Below are 23,811 nucleotides of genomic sequence, written 5' to 3' on the forward strand. Positions count from 1 at the left end.
CTGATACGAAACCGTATGAAACATCACTTTCAAAACCTGCTTCACTGTTTCTCGATCATGATGAATTTGAAAGTAATTTCAGGAATCCAATGGCATATTTCATCAAATTATTATCCCGCAAAACCAGAAATCCAGTGAAGCGCGTTTGCACACCACTTGGCAGGCTGCCAATTGAGTCGCCGCTCAGCCAAATCTCGTGTTTATAACAAAGCTCACTTTTTCTCATTTTTCTTGCTATTTTCGACTAAACTTCGCACGAAAAAAAAGAATTCATTGAAAAAGGAAAAATACACACTTTCAGCCCTCAAAAAAGTTGGACACGATTTTTGACAAACATGAATGCTGCGTCTCTTCTCTCTAACTCAACATTCCAATTTCAATGGAGAAAAAAGATAACAAGGTATAAGTTGACAACTACTACTTATGATTTCACAATAATTCAAATTCTCTTATCAGTTCCCATCAAACATTCCATTCCGGACACACCCATCCTGTTTGACTCATTCCTCATTCTAAAATTTGTTTCGTTTCTTCTTTCTTTCATTCTGTTCTTAATTTCGTTCGCAAAAAAGATGGGTCACCCGGAGAAAACTGTTCATGACATTCGCAAGAAGGTAACTATTTTTTTAATTTAATTATTATTTTTCTGGTAACTTTGGCTCCTTTCAGCTCGTGGTGGTTGGTGATGGTGCCTGTGGGAAGACCTCTCTTTTGATCGTGTTTAGTAAGAACCAGTTTCCAGAAGCATACGTGCCGACGGTATTTGACACGGACTCGATTGATATAGAGGTCGATGGGAAATATGTGAGTCCAAACAATTTCTCCAAAAGTTATCAAAATGGTAGTAATTTTTATGGACTTTGAGAAACAGCATTAAAAGTTTTTATTTTCAAACAAATTTTATAATTGCAACGAAAAACGCCCGTTTTAACAGCCCTAGATTTTAGTACTATTTCCAAGAATCTGTAGTTTGAGTCCCTGTAAATTGTGAAAAACCAGCAAAAATCTTAATTTTTGGTAAATTTTTCGGCCGGAGTTTTGCCGTTTTTGGATTTTTCTCACAAACTTGTCACTGCAGGGGCAAAATTGTGTTTGAAATTCAAAAATTATTTTGAACCCAATTTTGAACGAAGATTTGAAATTTATTTTTTTCCGAAAACGTCGAATTTTTGACTATCCGTCAGAATTCAATCATAACCTGATTATGCATCAAAAATTGGTCTTTTTAATGTAATATTTCCAAAAATTCCAAAACTTTGGTAAAAAATAGGTATCTTTTCTCGAAGCGTCTTATCAGGGACAGTTGTCCGGATTCCGAAATTCTGGAATTTCGGGTTTTTTTTCATTCCGGTTCCGGATTCCGGATTCCGGTTTTTTGAGTTTCCCATTTGCGGTATCCGAAAGTTGAAATTTCAGCGATTTTTTGAGCTTAAAAGACGACTACAGTACTTCTTTTCAGTTTTGGTTCTCAAAAGTAGTTTAAACTTTATTTTTCATTAAAAACACTCGAAATAATGACTTGGTCTTCGAATCATCGGGAATCCCGGATTCCGGATATCGGAAAATGTCATTCCGTACAATTATGCTGTCAGGACGGGCCGAAAATTTGGAAGTATAAAAATTTTAAATATATTAAGCAAAGAAATTTTTTGAGCATTTCCGTATTTTTGTAACACGCCCTCAGAAAAATATGAATATTGCATACAACTCATTTTGAAAACTGTCTGCAACAGTATGTTCACCGCTCTGCGTCTGGCTTTTTTCTTATCATCCCAAAATTTTCTGTTTCACAATATCAGTTTATTTTATTTAGTCAGCAACATATAATTGTTTTGTATCGGCAAGAATCCAAATTCTTTTTTAGGTCCAACTAGACCTATGGGACACTGCTGGACAAGAGGACTACGAGAGGCTCCGCCCACTTTCCTACCCGGAAACTCATATCATTCTTATCTGTTTCTCAATCGACTTCCCTGATTCCCTGGAAAATGTCATTGAGAAATGGACCCCCGAGATCAAACACTTCTGCCCGAAAGTGCCGTTCTTACTGGTTGGAAATAAGAAAGATTTGAGGGACGATGAAGAGACGCTGAGAGAATTAGAGAAAAAAAGACAGGTACCTGTGAAGTATGAACAAGGAGTGGAAGTTGCTCAAAGGATTGGAGCAGTTGGGTATTTTGAGTGCTCCGCGAAGAGTAAGGAGGGAGTCAAGGAGGTGAGCATTTTTTGGGAAAAGTTTTTGGGAAAAATGTACTGTTCTTGGTTTGGGATATATGGAAATATGATCTGGAATGTCAGTCTGTATGCCGAAATTTCCAAAAAAAGAAAATCTGGACTGTTTCTATTTAAATCTATCACAAAAACTGTTTACACGTACTAATTTTGATACATCAAAATCGGAAACTCAAATATGCAATTTCTAGAATTTTCGAGAATTTCGAAAATCGTGTGAATATTTTTTTCTCGAATGTGATTTTTGGCCTAACTAGGGAATGTTCCACACGTAATTGTGCCCTTCGAATTGGTACTTCTAGGTACTTCTCAACACACTGATTCAAAATATGCAATCAAATTTTGCAGAACACTTCACTGAACTGAATTAAATGAATTTAAAATGATTTCTAGGGCAAAATGGCTTTTTCGAGACTGAAAACCTGTTTCAAACTAGATTTTTCATTTCTTCTGTCTAATTGAAGGATCTAGGATCTAGCATTCCCTAATAAATTTGTTGCAAATATAAACAAAACATAACAGTAAATGTTTTTCTCAAAGTTACCGCTCAATTCAATTTTTTTTTAATTTCTGCCCAAACTGTGATAATTGTGATCTTACTGCAAGATATTGAAAACGACCCAGTGAAACAGATAACTTTGTCTGGAAAAAAAAGCATACTTGCAAACCGGGCCGAACGGGGCCGACGCGTAACTAGCTTCAAATTCATTATTATAATCTGAAAAATATACCAAACTGTAGATCTCGACGAGTTCTATGTCCGTGTCCTACTACGGGCCGGATGGCTATTTGTTAATGTGCCGCGGGCCGGGAAAAGGTGCCAAAAAACGCGAAAATTACCAAAAAACTCATTCCCGCGGCACATTAACGTTCGCAAGTATGGGAAAAAATGAGCAGTCTGAAACAGTTATCAGACGACATTTGAAAATCCAGATTGAATTTTTTTCTGTTTCAAATTGTTTACATATGAAGTTATAAAGATCATTTTGATAATTGATTCTCAAAAAGTTTTCTTATTTTCTAAAATTTTCAAGAGCATCCAGAAAATCTCAAAACGTTTTTTTTTAAACTTTGTTTAACTTTACAGATCTTCGATGTAGCGGTTCGAGAGACACTCCGAAAGCAGAAAAAGCCAAAACCACAATTTTGTAAAATTTTGTGAATATTGAACTAACATGGAATGTACTCCGACTGCTCCCCCACAACTTGCGAGTTTATTGGCTCATTTGATAGATTCTGCGAAAAAAATGACCAATCCGGGAGCTTTTCCGGTGACTGGACCTATTTTTCAAGATATTGAGATTTTTAGAAAAAATTATTTTTGGAAAAAAAAATTTCTAATTTTTTTTCATTAATTTTTTTGTCTACAATGCAGCATGGAGAGCAAATAGAAAACACATGTAGTAGATACATAATGTCTTCAGCTACAAAAAACTAAAATTTAAACTAAAAAAATTATTTCGAAAATGTTTGAATTTTTCTAAAAACTGAAGGCCTCCAAAAAAAACTTTTTTTTTAAACCATGAAGGTGTGAGTTTTCAACTTTGAAAAAAAAGAACAACTCATTTTGTGTATTTTTTTCAAAAAAAAATTGGGGGTACCCGCACTGAAAAAAGAAATACATTTTGTTGAAAATTTCGGTTTTTCAAGATTTTGATGGGTATAGAAAATATGACATTTCTTCTGTTTAAGATCTGAAAACAATCTTTAATTCAAAAAAAAATTAACAACCACAGGCATGTAAAACCTGTATCAAAAAGTTTTAATGCTTTCTGATCAGTTTTCAATTCGAGGCAGAGACTCATAAATTACATTTATTTCAAGTAGTGAAAACTTCAAACGTGCGGCACGTGCTTCAAACTTCAAATAAACGGTTTTTGTTTTACAAACACACTCAAAATAGAAGAATGAACAAATTCGGTCACTTTAAACGGAAATTTCAAATTTTAATTTTTCATGAAAATTTCATAAGGGGGGACCACATGAAATTTTCATAAAAACGTAAAATTCAAAATTTTTGTTTAAAGTGACCGAATTTGTTAATTCATCTATTTTGAGTGTGTTTGTAAAACAAAAACCGTTTATTTGATGTTTGAAGGACGTGCCGCACGTTTGAAGTTTTCACTACTTGAAATAAATGTAATTTATGAGTCTCTGCCTCGAATTGAAAACTGATCAGAAAGCATTAAAACTTTTTGATACAGGTTTTACATGCCTGTGGTTGTTAATTTTTTTTTGAATTAAAGATTGTTTTCAGATCTTAAACAGAAGAAATGTCATATTTTCTATACCCATCAAAATCTTGAAAAACCGAAATTTTCAACAAAATGTATTTCTTTTTTCAGTGCGGGTACCCCCAATTTTTTTTTGAAAAAAATACACAAAATGAGTTGTTCTTTTTTTTCAAAGTTGAAAACTCACACCTTCATGGTTTAAAAAAAAAGTTTTTTTTGGAGGCCTTCAGTTTTTAGAAAAATTCAAACATTTTCGAAATAATTTTTTTAGTTTAAATTTCAATTTTTTGTAGCTGAAGACATTATGTATCTATTACATGCATTTCCTATTTGCTCTACATGCTGCATTGTAGACAAAAAAATTAATGAAAAAAAATTAGAAATTTTTTTTTCCAAAAATAATTTTTTCTAAAAATCTCAATATCTTGAAAAATAGGTCCAGTCACCGGAAAAGCTCCCGGATTGGTCATTTTTTTCGCAGAATCTATCAAATGAGCCAATAAACTCGCAAGTTGTGGGGGAGCAGTCGGAGTACATTCCATGTAAGCAAGTAATGAAATGAAAAATAAATATTTAAAAAAAAAGATTTTATGCTGTATTATTACCAAAATTTAAACATTTTCAAATAGAAAAACTTGTTAGTGACACGGTCTCCTAGGATGATTTTAGGGGCAGATTACGTCATCAAACGTGGAATGTCACGAAAAATGAAAAATTACAGAAAATTCAGACGTGAGGGCTTTTTTGAACGGGGAATGAAGTGGTCATCCATTTTCTCGAGAACCAACGCGTTTTTCTAAAATTGGCTCACTCAGTTTTGTTCGAAACCGAGTTATAACAGCTATTCCAGTTCTGACAAGAAAATAGTGTCAAAGCATAAAGTGATATAACTTGGCCAGTTAAGAAGCAAACACGTAATGAATGAGTGCAAATGGTAGCCAATGAACATAAGAAAAAATTAGAGAGAATGGAGTTTTGATATATGCAAAATGAGGTCAGATATTTCAAAGTTGTTGAAAAAGTCAGGTGTTTTTAGTTGATTTTTCAACATAGGATAACTCAAAAGTTACTCAACAGAAAAACACAAAACATTATTGGTGGGTTCATAACACGGTTTCGAACAAAACTGTGTGACAGTTTTTTGAGATTTGCCCTGGTTCTCGAGAAAATGGATGATCACTTCATTCCCCGTTCAAAAAAGCCCTCACGTGTGAATTTTCAGTAATTTTTCATTTTTCGTGACATTCCACGTTTGATGACGTAATCTGCCCCTAAAATCGTCCCAGGAGACCGTGAGTGAAGCAGAAAAGCTTTCAATCTTTAGTATTCATTCAACTTCGAGGTTTCTTAAAGATTGAGCGCAACAGTAAACCCAAACTTTTTATTGTTTTCCCGAGTAACCTTAAATGCAATTTTTTTTTCGCTGTTTCATATCGTCAATTAATAGATCATAACATTTTCTCTTAGATTAATACGATTTTTTTTTGTATATTCAAAATTGTTTGACTGATTCAACAATATCACTTTGTTTTTTTTATTTTTACTGGTCTTGTTATAGGATTTACAGATTAGGCAGCTGCATAATGAATCTTTCATAAACAACCGCATGAAAAATGTTTTTTTCTATGTTCCAAAAAATGGTTGTTGGCAGACACTCAAAAATAAATTGATGCATTGCATGTCGACGCTATCTGTTTTATTCAACCTCAATTTCATAGTTTCTAAACAAACAGTAAAATTCTCTGTTTTATTACCTGAACTTTCAAAGACAAACAACAGTTGTGGATTAGCCTAAAAAAATGTAGTAGGTGGAAACTGAGATGACTTTTTGCTAGGAAGTCAACGTAGTACAATGAAATATTTTCCAAATTGTTTATTATAATTATTGCAGCTTTAAGATTTTAAAATAATAGCGAGCAATATTCAGAGATGTGCAGGTTCTTTTAACTGTATTGTGAAACGAAAAAGTTGTTTTTTGAGTGGGTTGTTAATGTAAGCGCTATCAGTTGTGCATATTCCTAGAATTTCAGATAATTCGCAACATGATTCATCTGGAAGAAGACTATTGAACACTCCAATATAATTAGTTGTCAAAGTGTATCAATTATATATGTTGGCACAAAAACACCATTAAACGAATCATTGTAATTGTAAAGATTGTCATTTTAATAGGGAATTGCTTAATTAGTTGATGGGAATTGCTTAATTATTATAGTTGAAATTAGTTGATGACAAAGTTAATTAATGACAAAGTACTGAAACCGATAATGTATTCAAAAAATATTCGGTCTGAAAAAAACTATAAAGCTATTTTTTATAACGCAACTTATTTATTTAGAAAACAAAACGCTAAGAAAACAAAAAAACGAATAAAGATAACAAAAAGAAGATAATTAGAACAGCGATTCAATCAAATCTTTAAATAAATAAAAAACAGTTATTTCTTGCCACCTCTGCCTCTTTTTACTTGTTGTAGTCTTGCAGTCTTTCTTGGCTTTTTGACGGCCGGTGCTCCAGAAACTCCATTTGTCGTTTTGTCCTTGAAAAAATTAAATTGAATACTAGTTTTGACCCAAAAAAGAAAGAATTTACCTTTAGCTGCTTGACAGCTGCTCGAGTGGGATGCATTGATTGTCCGATGAGTGCAATCGCATCCTGATCGCCCATAGAAATTTGTCGGGCTCTTGGTGGAGCACAGGCTGCAGGAGGTACAGATGGTCCTGGAGCCGATCGTCGAGGAGCAGCTGGACGGGAAGTTGGAGGAGGTGCGGGAAACGAGCTCGGAGCAGGACGACGCGTCGAAACTGTAGCCACAAGGGAACACGCCTGACTCGCACGTCTTCGTCGAGTAGTCGGAAGATTGACGACTACTGAAGCAGTAGGAGCTCCGGGAGGCGCAGGAGCTGAATCCACATTGGTGGCAGCTAGAGCTTCATTATTCTCTCGTTTGCAACTACGTGCATACGCTGCTTGTTCCTGACGTTGGGCTTTTCTATTCCTCCTTCCGGCTGGTGGGGCAACAGGAGCATTGCGGATAGTTGGAGGAGCAGGTGCACTTCTGGCAGTCGGACGGGTGTGACAGGTGTGACGATCGGTTATTGGCGACGTGATAGAGTTTCCAGATCGTGCGTTCTGAAAATAGGGATGGGTTAATTATGCATTAAAATTTCCTGTTTCGACATCATAACAGAAGTCACTCTCTAGGGACATCACTGATAGTCCGATAACTATTGGCGTAAAGTGCATAAAAACTTACCTGGTCTCTAGCTACTGTGGCTCCTGTTGTCTTCTTGGCGACTTGACAGTGCATTCTGGTCCGTGAAGCAGGTGCAACAATCACTGGAACAACAACCTGGACTGGCTCCGTGAGATCGAGAGCTGCTGCTCGTCCATTTCCAGCAGATCGAAGACGTCTTCTTGTTGGCGGAGCAGGTGTAGCTACGTCTACTGGAGCTAGAGCCTCCTCTGGTTCATAAGCTGCTGCTTCTGGAGTATCCATCGGTTCTGGAGCATCCATCGTTTCTGGTGCCGTTTCTGGTTCCGCATTCTGAAAGTTTACATGAGTAAGCTGCGACGTGGAAATTTCGGGAACTTTGAAATCAAAATTATGAAAAAAAAGCTTACTTCTAAACTTGTTGATGATGAGGAAGCGGCATCATTTGGTGGTGACACGGCTCTCAACGATCTGGGTTCTCGTGGATCATTCACGGCTGGAGCATCTCCAGATGTGGAAGTGTCCCGGCGGAGAGGATCCTCGATGAAAATTACGTTCTGAGCGACAGGATTTGGAGTAGTCGTTGGTACTTGAGGAGTGACGGGAAGGTTCTGAAAAATTTTGTTTAAATTTTTTTGATTCTGCTAAATTTTCTGTTTTCTACGGGCTCCTAGTAACCAGAACTGCAAAATTTCGGGTCGAAAAAGTTGCGACCCGGCCCGGCTTTTCAAAACTGCGAAAACTCACTTCCTCATTTTCACGACGGTTCCCATTTTCACGATTCAAAGATCCCTGGATTTCAGAGTCCCGTAGAACCGCTGGAGCTTTCGGCGCTTCTGGAGAGGGGCGAGCTGAGGCATCGGATGACGACGATCCTGGAGATTTTATCGATTCTGGCTTTCGTGGGACAATGATTTCGATTTCCTCATCGGAATCCGTGAGAGTGACGACAGTTGAGTAAGCAGTCTGGTAGGAAAAAAATCAGTTCATAACCACCAGACGAAATTCTCTTACCGAATTCTCTTTCTGCGCCTTTCTCAATAATCGCTCCTTTTCCAATGGGCAGTCTTCCGGATTCGCTTGATGGTAAAGGCATTTCAATTGGTCTTTGAAGTCCTGGCAGTCCGCCTCAAGAGGCAATGTTACTTCTTCGCCACTCTTCATTGGTTGCAGAGCTTCCACCATCAAATGAAGTTCGGTTCCATAGAGATGGACGAGCCGGCAAGTCGGCTGGCAGGACCGTCGGATGTATCTTCCGACGGTCTCCTGTTTCCACACCGCCATGCAGATCGGTTCGTTTCCTGCTCCCAATCTGATGTCTTTGTAGAGATAATGGGAATTTTCTCCCTCCATTAGCGATCTATCCTTGACTTGGGACTCCAGATAGATTTCACCCGTAATCTCCAGTATCCACTCGCCCTTTCCAATATCTTCCTTGACCATGACTCCTCGGGTCTTATCACTTTCATCGTTGAATCTGGTCTTTTGCTGTTTTCGGAAGGCCAAAACTCTCTCCAGATCGCCAGCTGGGCGTTCAGCGACGAGTTGGGGCTGGAGCAATCCTTTGACAATGGGGGTGTACACGTTGACGGCATTTTTGAGAACAGTGTATAACGCACTCTTTTCATTATCGTTCGGCATCTGAAATTAGGAAATTATTGAATGGAGACTTGATATCATGGAGTCAGTTTGGAGTTGTAGGACGTGACCTATATCATTGGAAAGCCAAGAAAACGCTGATTCCAAAAATATATCCAATTTTTGCCTCGAGGTCTGATATTCGAGAAAAATAAAGTTGAAGTTTGAAAATAAACCTTTTTAGGGTTAAATCTTGAAGCCTAAAGCACCAGGTACCTTGAAACGTACAGTAGCGATCATGGGTGAGTACACCTGCATACTTTCATATGTATCTCAGCTGAAACAAGTCCGTTTTGCGTAAATTTTTTTTCAAAGATAGCTGAAACATTCAGCAATACGACAATCAGTTTTTTGAAATAGTTCCAATTGTGATTTTTTTTTTGATAATCGATTTTTCCTGATCATGATTTAAAAATTCGAAAAAAAAACTTTTATTTTTCTCTTGGAGTTATTGAGTTTTTAATGTAAAAATGTTGGAAAACACTCAAATAAACAAAAAATGATGTTGAATCGGCATTCTACGTTTTAAGCATCGTGCCACAGCTCCAGAAGTCAAAAGTGTCGCCCTCGGGAAAATCATCATAACTCATCAAGAAATGCTTCAAATTAGTTGAAACATGTACGAAAAGATGTGTCTTGAACTTTTCTACGAACAAACATCAAAAAATTACATTTTTAGAAAAAATAATTTTTCTTATTTTTTTCACTCAAAATTTTTTTGATTCCCATTTTTTCCTAATTTTCTGGCTATAAAACGAACAAAGAATGCAGAAATGTGTTTGATTATGTGTGAAAAAACAGTTTGTAACCAGTTTTTCAAAAGTATATTCGTTTTATAGCCAGAAACTATCGAAAATTAGGAAAAAATGGGAATCAAAAAAATTTTGAGTGAAAAAAATAAGAAAAATTATTTTTTCTAAAAATGTAATTTTTTGATGTTTGTTCGTAGAAAAGTTCAAGACACATCTTTTCGTACATGTTTCAACTAATTTGAAGCATTTCTTGATGAGTTATGATGATTTTCCCGAGGGCGACACTTTTGACTTCTGGAGCTGTGGCACGATGCTTAAAACGTAGAATGCCGATTCAACATTATTTTTTGTTTATTTGAGTGTTTTCCAACATTTTTACATTAAAAACTCAATAACTCCAAGAAAAAAATAAAAAGTTTTTTTTTCGAATTTTCAAATCATAATCAGGAAAAATCGATTATCAAAAAAAATCACAATTGGAACTATTTCAAAAAACTGATTGTCGTATTGCTGAATGTTTCAACTATCTTTGAAAAAAAAGTTTACGCAAAACGGACTTGTTTCAGCTGAGATACATATGAAAGTATGCAGGTGTACTCACCCATGATCGCTACTGTAGTTCATTTAAAAAATCCAGTCAAGATTGTCAAAATCATATTAATACCTTAAAGGGGGACTGCGGTATTCCAAAAATTGAGATTTTTGATATGAATCAACTCAGAATTTTGTAGAAAAGAGAAAAGTCTCTTGGAGCCAGGTCCGAAAACTCATCTGAAACGAACGAGTTATGAGGCCTCAAAGTGTCAAAAAAGGGCCTCTCGCCGTGAACATTTGCCTTATATGAATTTCAAAATTTTTTCATGTTCCGGCGAGAGAATTTTACTTTGAAAATAAGGCAAATCTTCACGACGAGAGGCCCTTTTTTGACACTTTGAGACATCATAACTCGTTTTAGACTAATTTTCGGACCTGGCTCCAAGAGATTCTTCTCTTTTCTACAAAATTCTGGGTCGATCCTTATCAAAAAATCTCAATTTTTGGAATACCGCAGTCCCCCTTGAAGATTAGGTTGAGTTTTCAGTTTTTTGTTCAAAAAGTTTGTCAAAAAATTATACTTTTGAGTCAAAGGCTGGACCAAAAACACAAACTTTGTGTCTATCTGTATGTCGGTGTGTCCGAATGTCCAAAAATTCCAAAACAGTGCCAGAAAGTTACAAAGATTTGAAATTTTTTTTTAAGTTGCACAAATTTTTTCGCGTGTCACAAAACTGACTCTATGACTTTTCCTAGTTAGATATAAATTAACTTACCGTGCGAACTCGCACTTTGCCGCTTTTCGTGGTGTATTGCATCATCTTGTTCGCAGACATTTTTCTTCAATGAGCTCGTGGAAATACGTAAGTTCTGAAAAAAAGAAATCAATTAGAAAGAATAAAACGTTGAAGAGAAATAGACGGCAGAACATACATTCAAAAAAGAAGAGAAACTAATTGAAAGATAAGAATCGGGTTGGCGGGAGAGACGGACACCCATACCTCTTTTTTCTCTAACCGTCTCTATTACATCACACACTGTCTAACCGCCCAAGGCACCACCGATCTGTCGCGGAAACAGTTTTATGTGAGGGGTGTCTTGCGCCCAGCGCGTCGAGGAGGAGGGGGGCAGTGACTTTTTCGACCACACACGAAGGTTGGCATCGTGCCAAGATGAGGGGACAAGAGAGAGCATCGTGGGTTCCGCATAGGATCAAGGTTTCAGCGGCGGCTAATCAAAAAGGGTTATAAGGATTTCGAAAAATCTCTGAATACTTGTTAGGACTGGGCCTTGTCAAAAATGTTCACATTTTCATTGAAAAAGTGAAACAATGTCAAAAAAACGCCTCTTTCTCTGCTCTGCAAAAATACATATACACTACTCCACAAAAGTATCGTTCCACCCCTCTTTTTTTCGAAAAACAGGGCTCACCTTAATTTTTATAAAAAGGTGTCCACATGAAAAATACTTTATATTCAAACAGAATTCGGGTCCATGTGTTTTTATTCTTACACCGTGACCCAGATTTGAGAAAATCAAAAATTTCGATTTTGACGATTCCACAAAAGTATCGTTCCACTTGGAAGAACTCTTTTTTTTGGTCAAAGTCTTACAAATTCATTTTGATATGGTTTCAAAAACGTTTTTAGTCAGTCTGACCTCGTTTCCCTGACATTTCCAGAAAAATTGTTGGTCGACTGTACGTTGAGTGGTTTTTGGCACCCAACCACCTGAAACGGCTTCCGGTGCCAATTTTTCCATAAAAACGCCTTCTGGTTGTGAATTGTTTCAGAGTAATTGTGTTCATCTGTACCCAAGCTCATGATTCGGTCGAACAAGAGCAGGAGCGTTCTCATTGAAGCAGTTTTACAATTCTTCACCTCACAAACTGTCGTTTAGAGCAGATGGACCAGATGGGTACCGTTCCTTCTGGCACAATCTCCAAAAAAAGAAGTTGAGATTCTCTCTTCGTAACCTCAAAGGTGGCGAGGTGATGGTCTGGGCGGTCATCGCATCTACGGCACGATTGAAGTCATGATTTGTGTCAAAAAACTGAATGGAGCCGATTATCGAATTGTCATTCGTCGAGGATTGATGCCATTTTGGCGTAGAAACCGGAACGGAAACTTTATCTTTCAACATGACGGAGTTCCAATAAACAGAGCAAGAAAATCTACCGAATTGCTGAACAGAAGAAACGGTTCCGTTCCGGTTTCTACGTCAAAACACGCCAATCCTTGACGAAGGACAATTCGATAATCGGTTCCATTCAGTTTTTTGACACAAATCATGAATCGTCCCGTAGATGCGATGGTCGCCCAGACCATCACCTCGCCTTCCTTGAGGTTACAACGAGAGAATCTCAACTTCTCTTTTTGGAGATTGTGCCAGTAGGAACGGTACCCATCTGGTCCATCTATTCCAAACGGCAGTTTGTGGTGTGAAGAATTGTAAAACTGCTTGTCAAGTGATTTCTGAACACTTGATCTTCTGGGAAAAATTATCATATGAAATATTTCCATATGATAATTTTCCATAAGAACTAATTACAATAAATTCATATATGTTAATATTCTATGTATAAAAGGGGGAAACTATTGTATTTGGGATCGTTTTCTATTCGTTTAAGTATTGTCAATAAATTTGGTTATTCTGGGAATTCGTCTTCGTCTTATTCTCTATCTATTGTATTCGTGCTGGTGGATCAGCTTTATATATATATATAACTGTCATTGGGACAGATTCCTGTTGATTCCAGTGTCGGAATTCAACAATTGGTGACCCAGGAGTTCTACTGCAATCTTCTGTGAGTTCAGATAGCCAGTAGCCATGTCTATTTCCTCCGCTTCACGTGTCAGTGTCAGTGGACACATCAGAAGTGAGATCGGCCTGTCCAAGCAAAGGCTTCTGAATGCTCTTGATGAAGCAGAGGAAATCACCGCTGAAAATCAACTCGTCGAGTTGGAAGTTGAGTCTCTCTACGAAGAGGTCGTAGAGATCTGTGCAGTCGCACATAAGATTCGTCAGGAGTGCACCCGTTTGAACCGGTTGCGAGAGAAATGGTTGAGCATCATTCAGAAAAACTCAGCCGAACAAGTAGTGTATGACGATTACTTGGTCCGCGTCGGCGATTTTAATCTTCCTATGAAACAGGGAGAGGAGACATTGGTACGTCTCCGAGCTCTTTTCACCTCAGCTGTCGAGCTCCACAAGAAATCAACGTCTACACCATCTGATTACCCATTTTTTGATGATTTGGACATGTCAGATACTTCCTCCGAAGCTGTTGTTGCTTCGAAGCCAATTGTTCCTACTGCTGTTCCGCTTACGTGGACAATGCCTATCGCTTCTACAGCTCCGGCACCTCCTCCAGTTCTACCTGCACCTGTGGCTTCGCCTCCACGCACACATGGTGCTGATTTTGCTCAACCAACGCAACCTTTTGCTCCTCTCAACTCCTTCGACTACATGTCGTACAACGCTCAACTTCCGCCCATCGCTCCAACTGTTTTCTCAGGTGACCACGTGCAATTCCAATCATTCATCGAGCTGTTCAACTCTATCATTGACACCAATCCGCGTTTGACACCGGTCACTAAGCTGCATTATCTTCTCTCATATTTGTCGGGAGAAGCAAAACAACTTGTACAACATCTACCGCTCACTGCTGACAATTATAATCTGGCTCTTCACCTTCTTCACAACTCCTATGGAAATGTGTTCCGTACCAGACATCATCTCTTCCGTCAACTTCAAGACGTTCCAAGTGTTGCCTTCGTGAAAGATCCTGCTCAGGTGCTTCAATATTGGACTACTGTATCTTCCATTTTCCATCAACTCCATAATATTGAGCCGCTTTTTGACAATCTTTCCACTACGGAAATCATTGCAAGGAAACTTCCCAAACGGTATGTCGAGAAACTATTCTCTTCCGATTATCGGGAGGATTTATCGACGTCTTCTTTTCTTCTCGCACTTCATCGTCTGGTGCAGAAGGATGTGGTTACAAATTCCATCTTTTCTGAAAACAACTCGGCTATGGAAAAACGTGTAACGACTATGTCTTCCGGAAGCCAGCCACATAGTCAGCAGCAACGCAAACATCATTCTACCAATGGTCAAATGAGTCCTCATCATGGATCCACTCACGGACTGTCGTCTAAACCACCAGGTACTCCTTGCGTGTTCTGTGCTACTCCGGATAGTTTCCATCGTCACGCTGAGTGTCCCAACTATCCCACGGCTAAAGATCGATTCCAACGCGCTCACGATCTCCGTTTGTGCTTCCGATGCATTCGTCCTGGTCATACAGGCAGTACATGTGAAAGGAAGCGCCCGTGCAACAAATGTCGAGGAGGACATCATTCTTCACTTTGCCGTAATCAGCAGCATGATCAACAAGCCCAGAATCATCGCTTCAGAGATAGTCCACGCCCAGATGGATCCAATCCTCGCTACAGTTCTCAACATCGTGGAGAAATTGCGCCTCGTCGATCATCTCCTTATCCACCTTCTTCGCGTGGTTACTCTCCAACACCTTCTTCGGACGGTCGGAATTCTCGCTCTCATTCTCCAAGCGGTGGTAAACAAGATCGTCATGTTGCATTTGGCAAAACGTCGGTCAGAACTCATTCATTGGTTACAGAAGTGGCCAAAACGTCTGCTATTCCACCCGCCAGTATCGTTCTTCAGGCCAGCACTACTCCAGATGAGAATTCTTTATTGTCTCCTTCCGTCGATCACCAAGCTATCAACACAACGGATACCAGTGAGAATGTGGCTATGATGGCAATGACAATTGCAGTGGAAGACAGCAAAGGTGATCATGTTGAGACAACCGTTTTCTTTGATACCGGCAGCGACAGAAGTTTCATCACCCAAGAATTTGCTGCACGTCTCAATCTACCAACGTTCGATCCGGAGCATCTTGTCATTGAACCATTTGCTTCTCCTCTGCAGGAATTGGATACAGCTCGTTGTATGGTAACTTTGCATACCAAGAAACAGCCTGTTTCTCTGCCACTCACCATTTCCCCACAGTTCGTCTCTTCCGTTCGCATGATTGCTATCAAGGACGATGAATTACTTGAGCTCTTCGATAACGCTGATGTCACTCTTCCTCGAATGTCTAGTACTCCTGGAATTCTAATCGGATTGGACTTCATGTCACGACTCATTGGGAATACCATCACCAAAACTCTAGCAAATGGTACTACCGCACACTTTACGGATTGTGGTACTATGATTACTGGAAAAGAATGGAAATACGACTGTAGTGAATCTCAGGAGAAATTTCTTTCATCAATTGCTTCTGATTTGGATGACATCGAGGACAACTACCCCACGTTCTGTGCTTTTGCCACACAGACCAACAAGACGGGATTACTGTCTATTGATGCTGCTGCTGAACTATCTGCTCTCCGTGCTGATCTACAAAAATTCTGGTATGTCGAGATGACGGGTATTCACTCTAACCCAAGAACATCTGATGAAGAGTGGACAGCCAAATATTTTGATGAAACAACGACTCGTCTGGATAACGGCCGATATGAATGTTGTTTTCCGTTCAAGGAGGGGATGGAAACTCTCCCGGACAATAGACATGTCGCTTACTTTCGTCTCCGTTCAACAATCTCTCGACTGGAAAAGGATCCCGCTTTGCTACTTGAGTATTCAAAGATTTTTGCTGACCAGCTGAAACGTGGATTCATCGAAGTCGTACCTGACGAAAGTGTATGTGATCGTCGAGTTCTTCATTATCTCAGTCATCATCCTGTGATCAAAACTACTTCCAAGACAACCAAAGTGAGAATTGTCTTTGACGCTTCAGCTCGCAGTAGAAAAGACGCTCCATCACTGAACGATGTCCTGCACACAGGCGAATCTCTTCTTCCGAAGATTCCCGGAATCCTGCTCAGATGTCGTAAGCCACCCATCCTCATCTCGGGAGACATCGAAAAAGCCTTTTTGATGCTTTCTCTGGCCCAAGCCGATCGAGATGCTTGTCGTTTCCTTTGGACCAGCCCAGGTGATTCGAAACCAACTTGCTATCGCTTTCAAAGAGTCCCTTTTGGTGTCAAGACGTCGCCTTACCTACTCAACGCCGTGTTGAAAAAGCATCTACTCGCCTGCGACAGTCCGATGGCTCATTCTATTCTTCGTAACATCTACGTGGACAACGTCTTCTACGGAGTGGATTCCATCGAAAGTGGTGTCGATCTCTTCAGGAAATCGAAGGAATTGTTTGCTTCAGCTCAGATGAACCTCACACAATTCTTCAGTAACTGCGACAAACTCAACAAGACTTTGACGGATATGGATCACTCGGATTCGCCAATAACTGCTGATCAAAAGATTTTGGGAATTCAGTGGAACATCGCACAAGACACCTGGAGTATCCCCATGCCAAAGCAGTTGGATAGTGAGAAGCCTCTCACTAAACGTCTCATCCTCAGTCGGATTGCTTCGGTTTACGACCCTCTTGGAGTACTTTCGCCAGTGATTCTACGTGGTAAACTGTTTTTCCAAACGTTGTGGAACCGTCCACACGGTTGGGATTCCAATTCGCTTTCTCCTGATGAACTGCAGCAATGGAAGGACATTGAAGCTTCGTGGACTGGAGATGTCATCGAAAGACCCCGTTTGCTGTTCCAGACACCCAATTCTGATTCGGATCATTTTGAACTTCATGTGTTTTCGGATGCATGCGAGTCAGCATATGGCGCAGTTGCATACCTTCGTCGGATCAGTAAGTCAGGAATCGATACTGCATTCCTCATGGCAAAGGTGAAAATTGCTCCTCACAAAAAGTCCCTCACCATTCCTCAACTTGAACTTCTTGGAGTGGAAAAAGCCGCTGCTCTCGCTGTTTTTCTCAAAACGGAGTTGGATATGGATGTGGATAAAACTTTCATCTGGAGCGATTCGTTGTGTTGTATTGATCAGATTCACAGCAATCGTGCCAGCAATGTCTTTGCAAGGAATCGTTTACGAAAGATAAAAGACATGGCTTTAGATGTCACGTTCTCTCATGTTCCGGGTAAATCGAATCCAGCTGATGTTCTGAGCAGAGGATGCACTACCAATGAATTACGATCGGATGATCTTTGGTGGAACGGTCCATCATTTCTCTTGAACCACGAACTCCCCCTTCGCCAGTCGAGTGTTTCGGCGTCAAGAGCTTCACCCATTCTGAGCAGCATTTCGACAGTCACCCCACCACCTACGACTTCCCCACTCATATTGGACATCGACCCACATCGATTCAGCTCGTTTCATCGACTCATCAACACTATCCTGCTCATTCTGACGTTCGTAACCAAGTTTCCTCGAGAACAACTACGAAATCGTGCTAAAATGGTTCTGATCAGGCTTGCACAACAACTTCATCCGCCCGACAACGCGACCATCGACAATCTACATTTGGTTTCTGATGGATCATTGTGGTATTATGAAGGAAGGATTCCAAGTCATCGACAGCCGTATTTGCCCGCTCATCACATCGGAAAACTTTTTGTTCAAGCAGTTCATGAGAAGTATCATCACAGCAGTCCTCGTTATACTCTGTCAAAAATCAGGAATGAAGTCTGGATTCCGAAAGGACTTTCCTTTGTGACAAGATGTGTCAGACAGTGTAAACAATGCCAAAGAAATGCTACCAAACCGATACGACAACCTTCGTTCCCTCCTTTGCCATCCTCCAGAACAGAGTTTGCTCCACCCTTCACGACTATTGGTTTGGATTATGCTGGCCCAATCCAGGCACAAAGTCGAGGACAATCACAGCCGTATTGGTTTATCGTTATGACATGTCTCACCACAAGATACACGTACATCGATCTGGTCGACAGCCTCAGTGCCTCCTCTCTGCTGAATGCGCTCCGTCGATTTTCAGCGCTGTATGGAACACCAGCAACGATCATAACCGACAATGCTCGTCAGATGCACATGATGGATGATTGTCTCAAGGAATTGAAAGAGCAGTCCAAAAAGCCGTACTTCAACAGTTACGATTGGCCAACATTCAAATTCATTCCAGCTTTGTCACCATGGCAAGGCGGTGTCTACGAACGGATTGTGGGGATCATCAAAAGATGTCTTGCGAGAGCTGGCACACACAAATCACTTTTCCAATTGGATGATCTGATCACGCTGCTCAAAGAAACTGAGGCCATAATCAACGATCGGCCACTTACGACAGTGGATACGGATACGAATCTTCTTCCTCTTCGACCATGTGATTTCGTCCACCCGAACAAAAGACGTACAACATTGCTGTTGGCAGATGAGAATTTCGACGTTTCTTCTCTCATCAATACTCACTCGACGTTTGTTGAAAGCTGGATGAGCTTGAGTTCTATCACGACAAAGCTTCGGCAACGTTGGAACGAAGAGTATCTCTAACTTCTCCAGGACAGAACTCAAAGGGAGCATCGTCAAGATGCTAAGGCAGTTCAGATGATTCCCCAAGTCAATGATATTGTCATCATCGAAGAAGATGGTCACAAGTCGTCATGGCCCATGGCTCGGATCACAGAAGTCGGATCGAGATCGGCAAAAATGATCACGGGAAAAACCAACCGGCTCATTGAAAGACCATTCAAAAAGATATATCCACTTGAAGTGCGTCCATCTGTTTCATCCGAGATAAAGACTACACCGACGACAACATCCTCTTCTACCCAGGCTTTGCCCATGAATCCACAAGCAATCCCTCTCCAAGCAGCTCACGAACAACCTATTGCCAAACGGACTCGAAGTAGTCGTATACTTCTCTCATCAACAACCCTGTCTCTGGTTGTTGTTTTCTGCCTCCTTCATTCTGTCACCGCAACAGAAACTTTGGACGGTTTCACACCTCAACATAAAACCGCTGGTACTTCAATCGTCGACATCTGGAACACTATCTCTTCACTTGTGACGGACATCGCAATCCACCTGGGTTATAGTGTCATGTTTCTCGGAATTATTGCAACACTATACTGCTTCAGCATTCTCCTCCATGTCACGGACCTCGTAAGGATATTGGTACACTGGATGGTTACCCTTTTGCGGAAGTTGATTTCTACGGTTATACGAAAGTGTAGAATCCCCAGACCATCCAAGCCGGTTACAAGGACTATTGTCATGTTGCATTTCGTTCTGCTCGTCTACGGATGCAATGATGTCAACCATGCCAGATCGGATGAAACCGTTTGCTACAATCGTAATGCTGAAGGAAATGGAACTCATATGGAATGCGTGATAAACAGTGTGTCACTCATCAATGTTCGATCTACTGGATCTATCACATGTCTTCATTTTGGAGATGCCCAACAGCCGGTGCTCACTTTGAAAATTGAAAGTGACGCGATATCCACCTCATGCCAGAAGAACACGTTATTCTTCAGTCGGGACTTTAAGCTGGATTACGAATACATTCAAAGATGTGACATGAAAGGTTCCTGCTCTGAAAAACAGTGCACAACTTTGGATCCCGATCAAGATCTGCCGGAATTGTCAAATCTCGCCAAATCAAAACCAGGATTTACCGGATGTTTACCAGGCTGTGGATGTGTGAACTGTGGATGTCTCTTTTGTGATCCCAGCTGTCTTTTCTATCGCACATACGCCACACCAACCTCTAACACCATTTACGAAGTATTCCACTGTCCTTCCTGGACTCCGAAATTGCGTGTCAAGATTACGATTAACAACAGTTCCTCCACGACAACAAATTTGAGTCCCGGCGTCCGCTACATGATTCCAGGAACCAACATTTCATTGACTGCAATTGGTCTCGTTTCTCCTCCAATTTCGGCCCACTCCGCCAACTACATCCATGCTCGATCTCCTGACGGACAACTTCTCTGGACCGCATTGACCTTCAATCCTGCTGCCTCCCCTGGAACGCCCACGAAAGGATTCGTGGGAGAATTGATGTGTCCTACAAACAGTGATGCTGAGGATTTCAACTGCCAATTCGACAACGCATTATGCAGATGTGTAGGATTTTCTACTTCGGTTCAATGCATTTGTCGTCACCAAAAGATGAAGGATTTCCAGCTGAAGAACAAACTGCCTTTTACGTCATCGAACCATCAAATCAAATTCAATGACGAAACGGAACAAGTTGAAATTGATTCGACCTATGATGGAGTGATGGGAATCCAAGTGGACGCTATCAATGCCAGTGTGAGTAGGTTCACCGAAATTTCCAGATGTGTCACCACTCAAGTTGAAACCTTCAATGGATGCCTCTCGTGCCACACTGGTGTCAAACTCCACCTCAAATGCCACTCTTCAGTCAAAACTTCCACGCTAGTCACTTGTAGTGACTTTCATGCCAATATCGCCTGTGGACCTGACTCCCCCACCACTGATCTCCAATTTCACGTCAAAGCCGTTGGCCTTCAGTCGTCTTCTCCTTCAACCATTGCCATCAATTGCTCGTCGGATTGCGGACATCGAGTGGAGTTTGTCGTTCGAGGCACTGCCGCTCCAAACCCTGCTTTTCTGCTTCAAAATGGTTCGTTCTCATTCTCCTCCATCTACGAGAGAATTATTCAAGAAGACATTTTCCCTTCCCTCTCCTCTCTTCCTTCTTTTATTGGCTCGTTCATAACCGATCACATCTTTGGTAGTCTAGTCCCCTTCCTCCTACTGATCGCATTTGTAGTAATAGTAATCTTTATTGTAAAAATTGTAGTTTTTCCCTACTGTAGGTTATTTAGTTCCCTCCCTAAGTCCTCGAGACGTTTTCGAAAATCTAAAAGAAATTAGAAATATCCCCCCTATCTCTCTCTCTCGCCTTTTCCCTCTCTCTCTCTTTCTTGGAGTGTCAAGTGATTTCTGAACACTTGATCTTCTGGGAAAAATTATCATATGAAATATTTCCATATGATAATTTTCCATAAGAACTAATTACAATAAATTCATATATGTTAATATTCTATGTATAAAAGGGGGAAACTATTGTATTTGGGATCGTTTTCTATTCGTTTAAGTATTGTCAATAAATTTGGTTATTCTGGGAATTCGTCTTCGTCTTATTCTCTATCTATTGTATTCGTGCTGGTGGATCAGCTTTATATATATATATAACTGTCATTGGGACAGATTCCTGTTGATTCCAGTGTCGGAATTCAACACTGCTTCAATGAGAACGCTCCTGCTCTTGTTCGACCTAATCATGTTCTTGGGTACAGATGAACATAATTACTCTGAAACAATTCACAATCAGAAGGCGTTTTTATGGAAGAATTGGCACCGGAAGCCGTTTCAGGTGGTTGGGTGCCAAAAACCACTCAACGTACAGTCGACCAACAATTTTTCTGGAAATGTCAGGGAAACGAGGTCAGACTGACTAAAAACGTTTTTGAAACCATATCAAAATGAATTTGTAAGACTTTGACCAAAAAAAAGAGTTCTTCCAAGTGGAACGATACTTTTGTGGAATCGTCAAAATCGAAATTTTTGATTTTCTCAAATCTGGGTCACGGTGTAAGAATAAAAACACATGGACCCGAATTCTGTTTGAATATAAAGTATTTTTCATGTGGACACCTTTTTATAAAAATTAAGGTGAGCCCTGTTTTTCGAAAAAAAGAGGGGTGGAACGATACTTTTGTGGAGTAGTGTACTGTGCTAAAGACTTAATAAATTCTAATGGAATAATTCAAATCTTAATTGTAAATATCCTAGTTGGATCGTTTAATTAAAATTTCAAAATTATTCGTTTCTTTAAAATTTCAGTGATACAGTAGAAAAAGTTACGTTTAAATTTTAGAGCATAATTAAGAAAAAATCGACTCAGCTAATCGATTTTAGGCGAGCGGTTGGGAAGATGATGGTGTGAAGGAGCATTAGGGAAGGACACCGTTCATTATCTCTGTGTCTTACACTCTCCCTCTCTCTCAATCTGTCTTTTACCAGAGAATATGTGTGTGTGTGTACACATGTACATAAATTTTCTTAGGACGACCAATACACCTCTTGGCACTTTGCCAAGATCGTGTTGTGAGAACTAAAAAAGTTATCGGAAGTTTTATGCGTAAATGGAACTATGACTTATCACTATGAAAAAATTGTGAGTTTGTGTTAGAAAACTGGGTGAAACGGAAAATTGTTCAAATTTTAAAAGTTAAATTAATACATTTTTCGAAAACATGGTGACGTAAAAAATAAACGGCGGAAATCACAACCCTAACTATAATACATTGTGTTGTGGTTTTTTCCAAATTATATACAGAAATAACACTGAGATTTCTAAAATTTGTCGTTGAAATGTAGAAACTGAAACTGTGATTTTTAAAAAAAATTCTAACTGTTACCAAAAAGAAACCTATTTCATAAACCCCATTAAAAATAATCAAATACCCGTTATTTAGTGCTCAAACCTTTGTCATTTTGAGTTATAAACTTCAATTCACCACCAATTTAACTTTCGATAAGACGGCCAACACGTTTACTTTGCGCCCACAGACAGTTGCTTATCAGTGAAGACCTTTTTTCTGTTACAACACAAACAGATAGGTAATTGGTGGTAACAAGAAATTATTAATAGTTCAATGAAATTTTTAAAAAAGTCTTAATTAACGAAAAAACGATTAAATTATAGCAGAGTCTTTTCACAAAAAACCTTATTGAAATTACGAAACCTGAAAAAACTGTAAATTTGCAAATTTTTAGTCAAGAATTTATTGAAAAACGCATTTTCAGCCGTTTTTATGTCTAGAAAATGAATATTAGATGAATTGTCATATTTTTTTCTCTGTTTTCAGTATTTATGAATTATGTTTGAACTTACGGCTATTTACATTCACCATTCAGAACCGAAACGCTTTGTTTTTGCCAAAAAACTGTTTCAGAACCACATTATCTGTGAATATTGAACGATTTTGCAATTCGTGAATTTCTTTCAATCTTTTCCAAATTACAGAACTTAAAATTATGGGACGAACAATATTAGGCTCGGCCAACATCATGACTACAAACTGGCTCCGTGTCATGAATTATCGAGATCTCCGCTTATTAGTCTGACTTTCACATTAACACTTTGGTGTAACAGTGGAGAAAGAAAATAATCAGTTGCTAATCTGACTATAATTTTCTACTTTTTTCGTTTATTGCACTGGTATGTACTTGAATTTAATGTTATATATGTACAGTACCAGCCAAAAATCTATCATATTTCAGTGGTAAATGTACAATTTTGAGAGTCAAACAA

The 23,811-nt window shown here is 39.4% G+C and overlaps 3 protein-coding genes across 3 annotated transcripts; 2 read left to right on the forward strand and 1 right to left on the reverse strand.

Annotated features, from left to right (window-relative positions):
* Positions 1-572: 572 nt before the first annotated feature.
* Positions 573-3,394, forward strand: GCK72_012379 (uncharacterized protein; the record flags this gene model as incomplete). Its single annotated transcript, XM_053729064.1, has 4 exons — positions 573-614; positions 670-804; positions 1,865-2,215; positions 3,320-3,394. 4 exons carry the CDS (start codon positions 573-575, stop codon positions 3,392-3,394), a joined length of 603 nt encoding a protein of 200 aa, XP_053583836.1.
* A 3,509-nt stretch (positions 3,395-6,903) lies between these two features.
* Positions 6,904-11,440, reverse strand: GCK72_012380 (uncharacterized protein; the record flags this gene model as incomplete). The annotated part of the gene is made up of 7 exons (XM_053729065.1): positions 6,904-7,005; positions 7,059-7,598; positions 7,723-8,013; positions 8,091-8,291; positions 8,428-8,646; positions 8,695-9,321; positions 11,381-11,440. The coding sequence occupies 7 exons, from the start codon at positions 11,438-11,440 to the stop codon at positions 6,904-6,906; spliced, it is 2,040 nt and encodes a 679-aa protein (XP_053583837.1).
* A 7,621-nt stretch (positions 11,441-19,061) lies between these two features.
* On the forward strand, positions 19,062-23,624 carry GCK72_012381 (uncharacterized protein; the record flags this gene model as incomplete). Its single annotated transcript, XM_053729066.1, has 2 exons — positions 19,062-21,111; positions 23,524-23,624. 2 exons carry the CDS (start codon positions 19,062-19,064, stop codon positions 23,622-23,624), a joined length of 2,151 nt encoding a protein of 716 aa, XP_053583838.1.
* Positions 23,625-23,811: the final 187 nt, after the last annotated feature.

This window comes from Caenorhabditis remanei, chromosome IV (genome assembly GCF_010183535.1).
Source record: "Caenorhabditis remanei strain PX506 chromosome IV, whole genome shotgun sequence".
Taxonomy (NCBI): domain Eukaryota; kingdom Metazoa; phylum Nematoda; class Chromadorea; order Rhabditida; family Rhabditidae; genus Caenorhabditis; species Caenorhabditis remanei.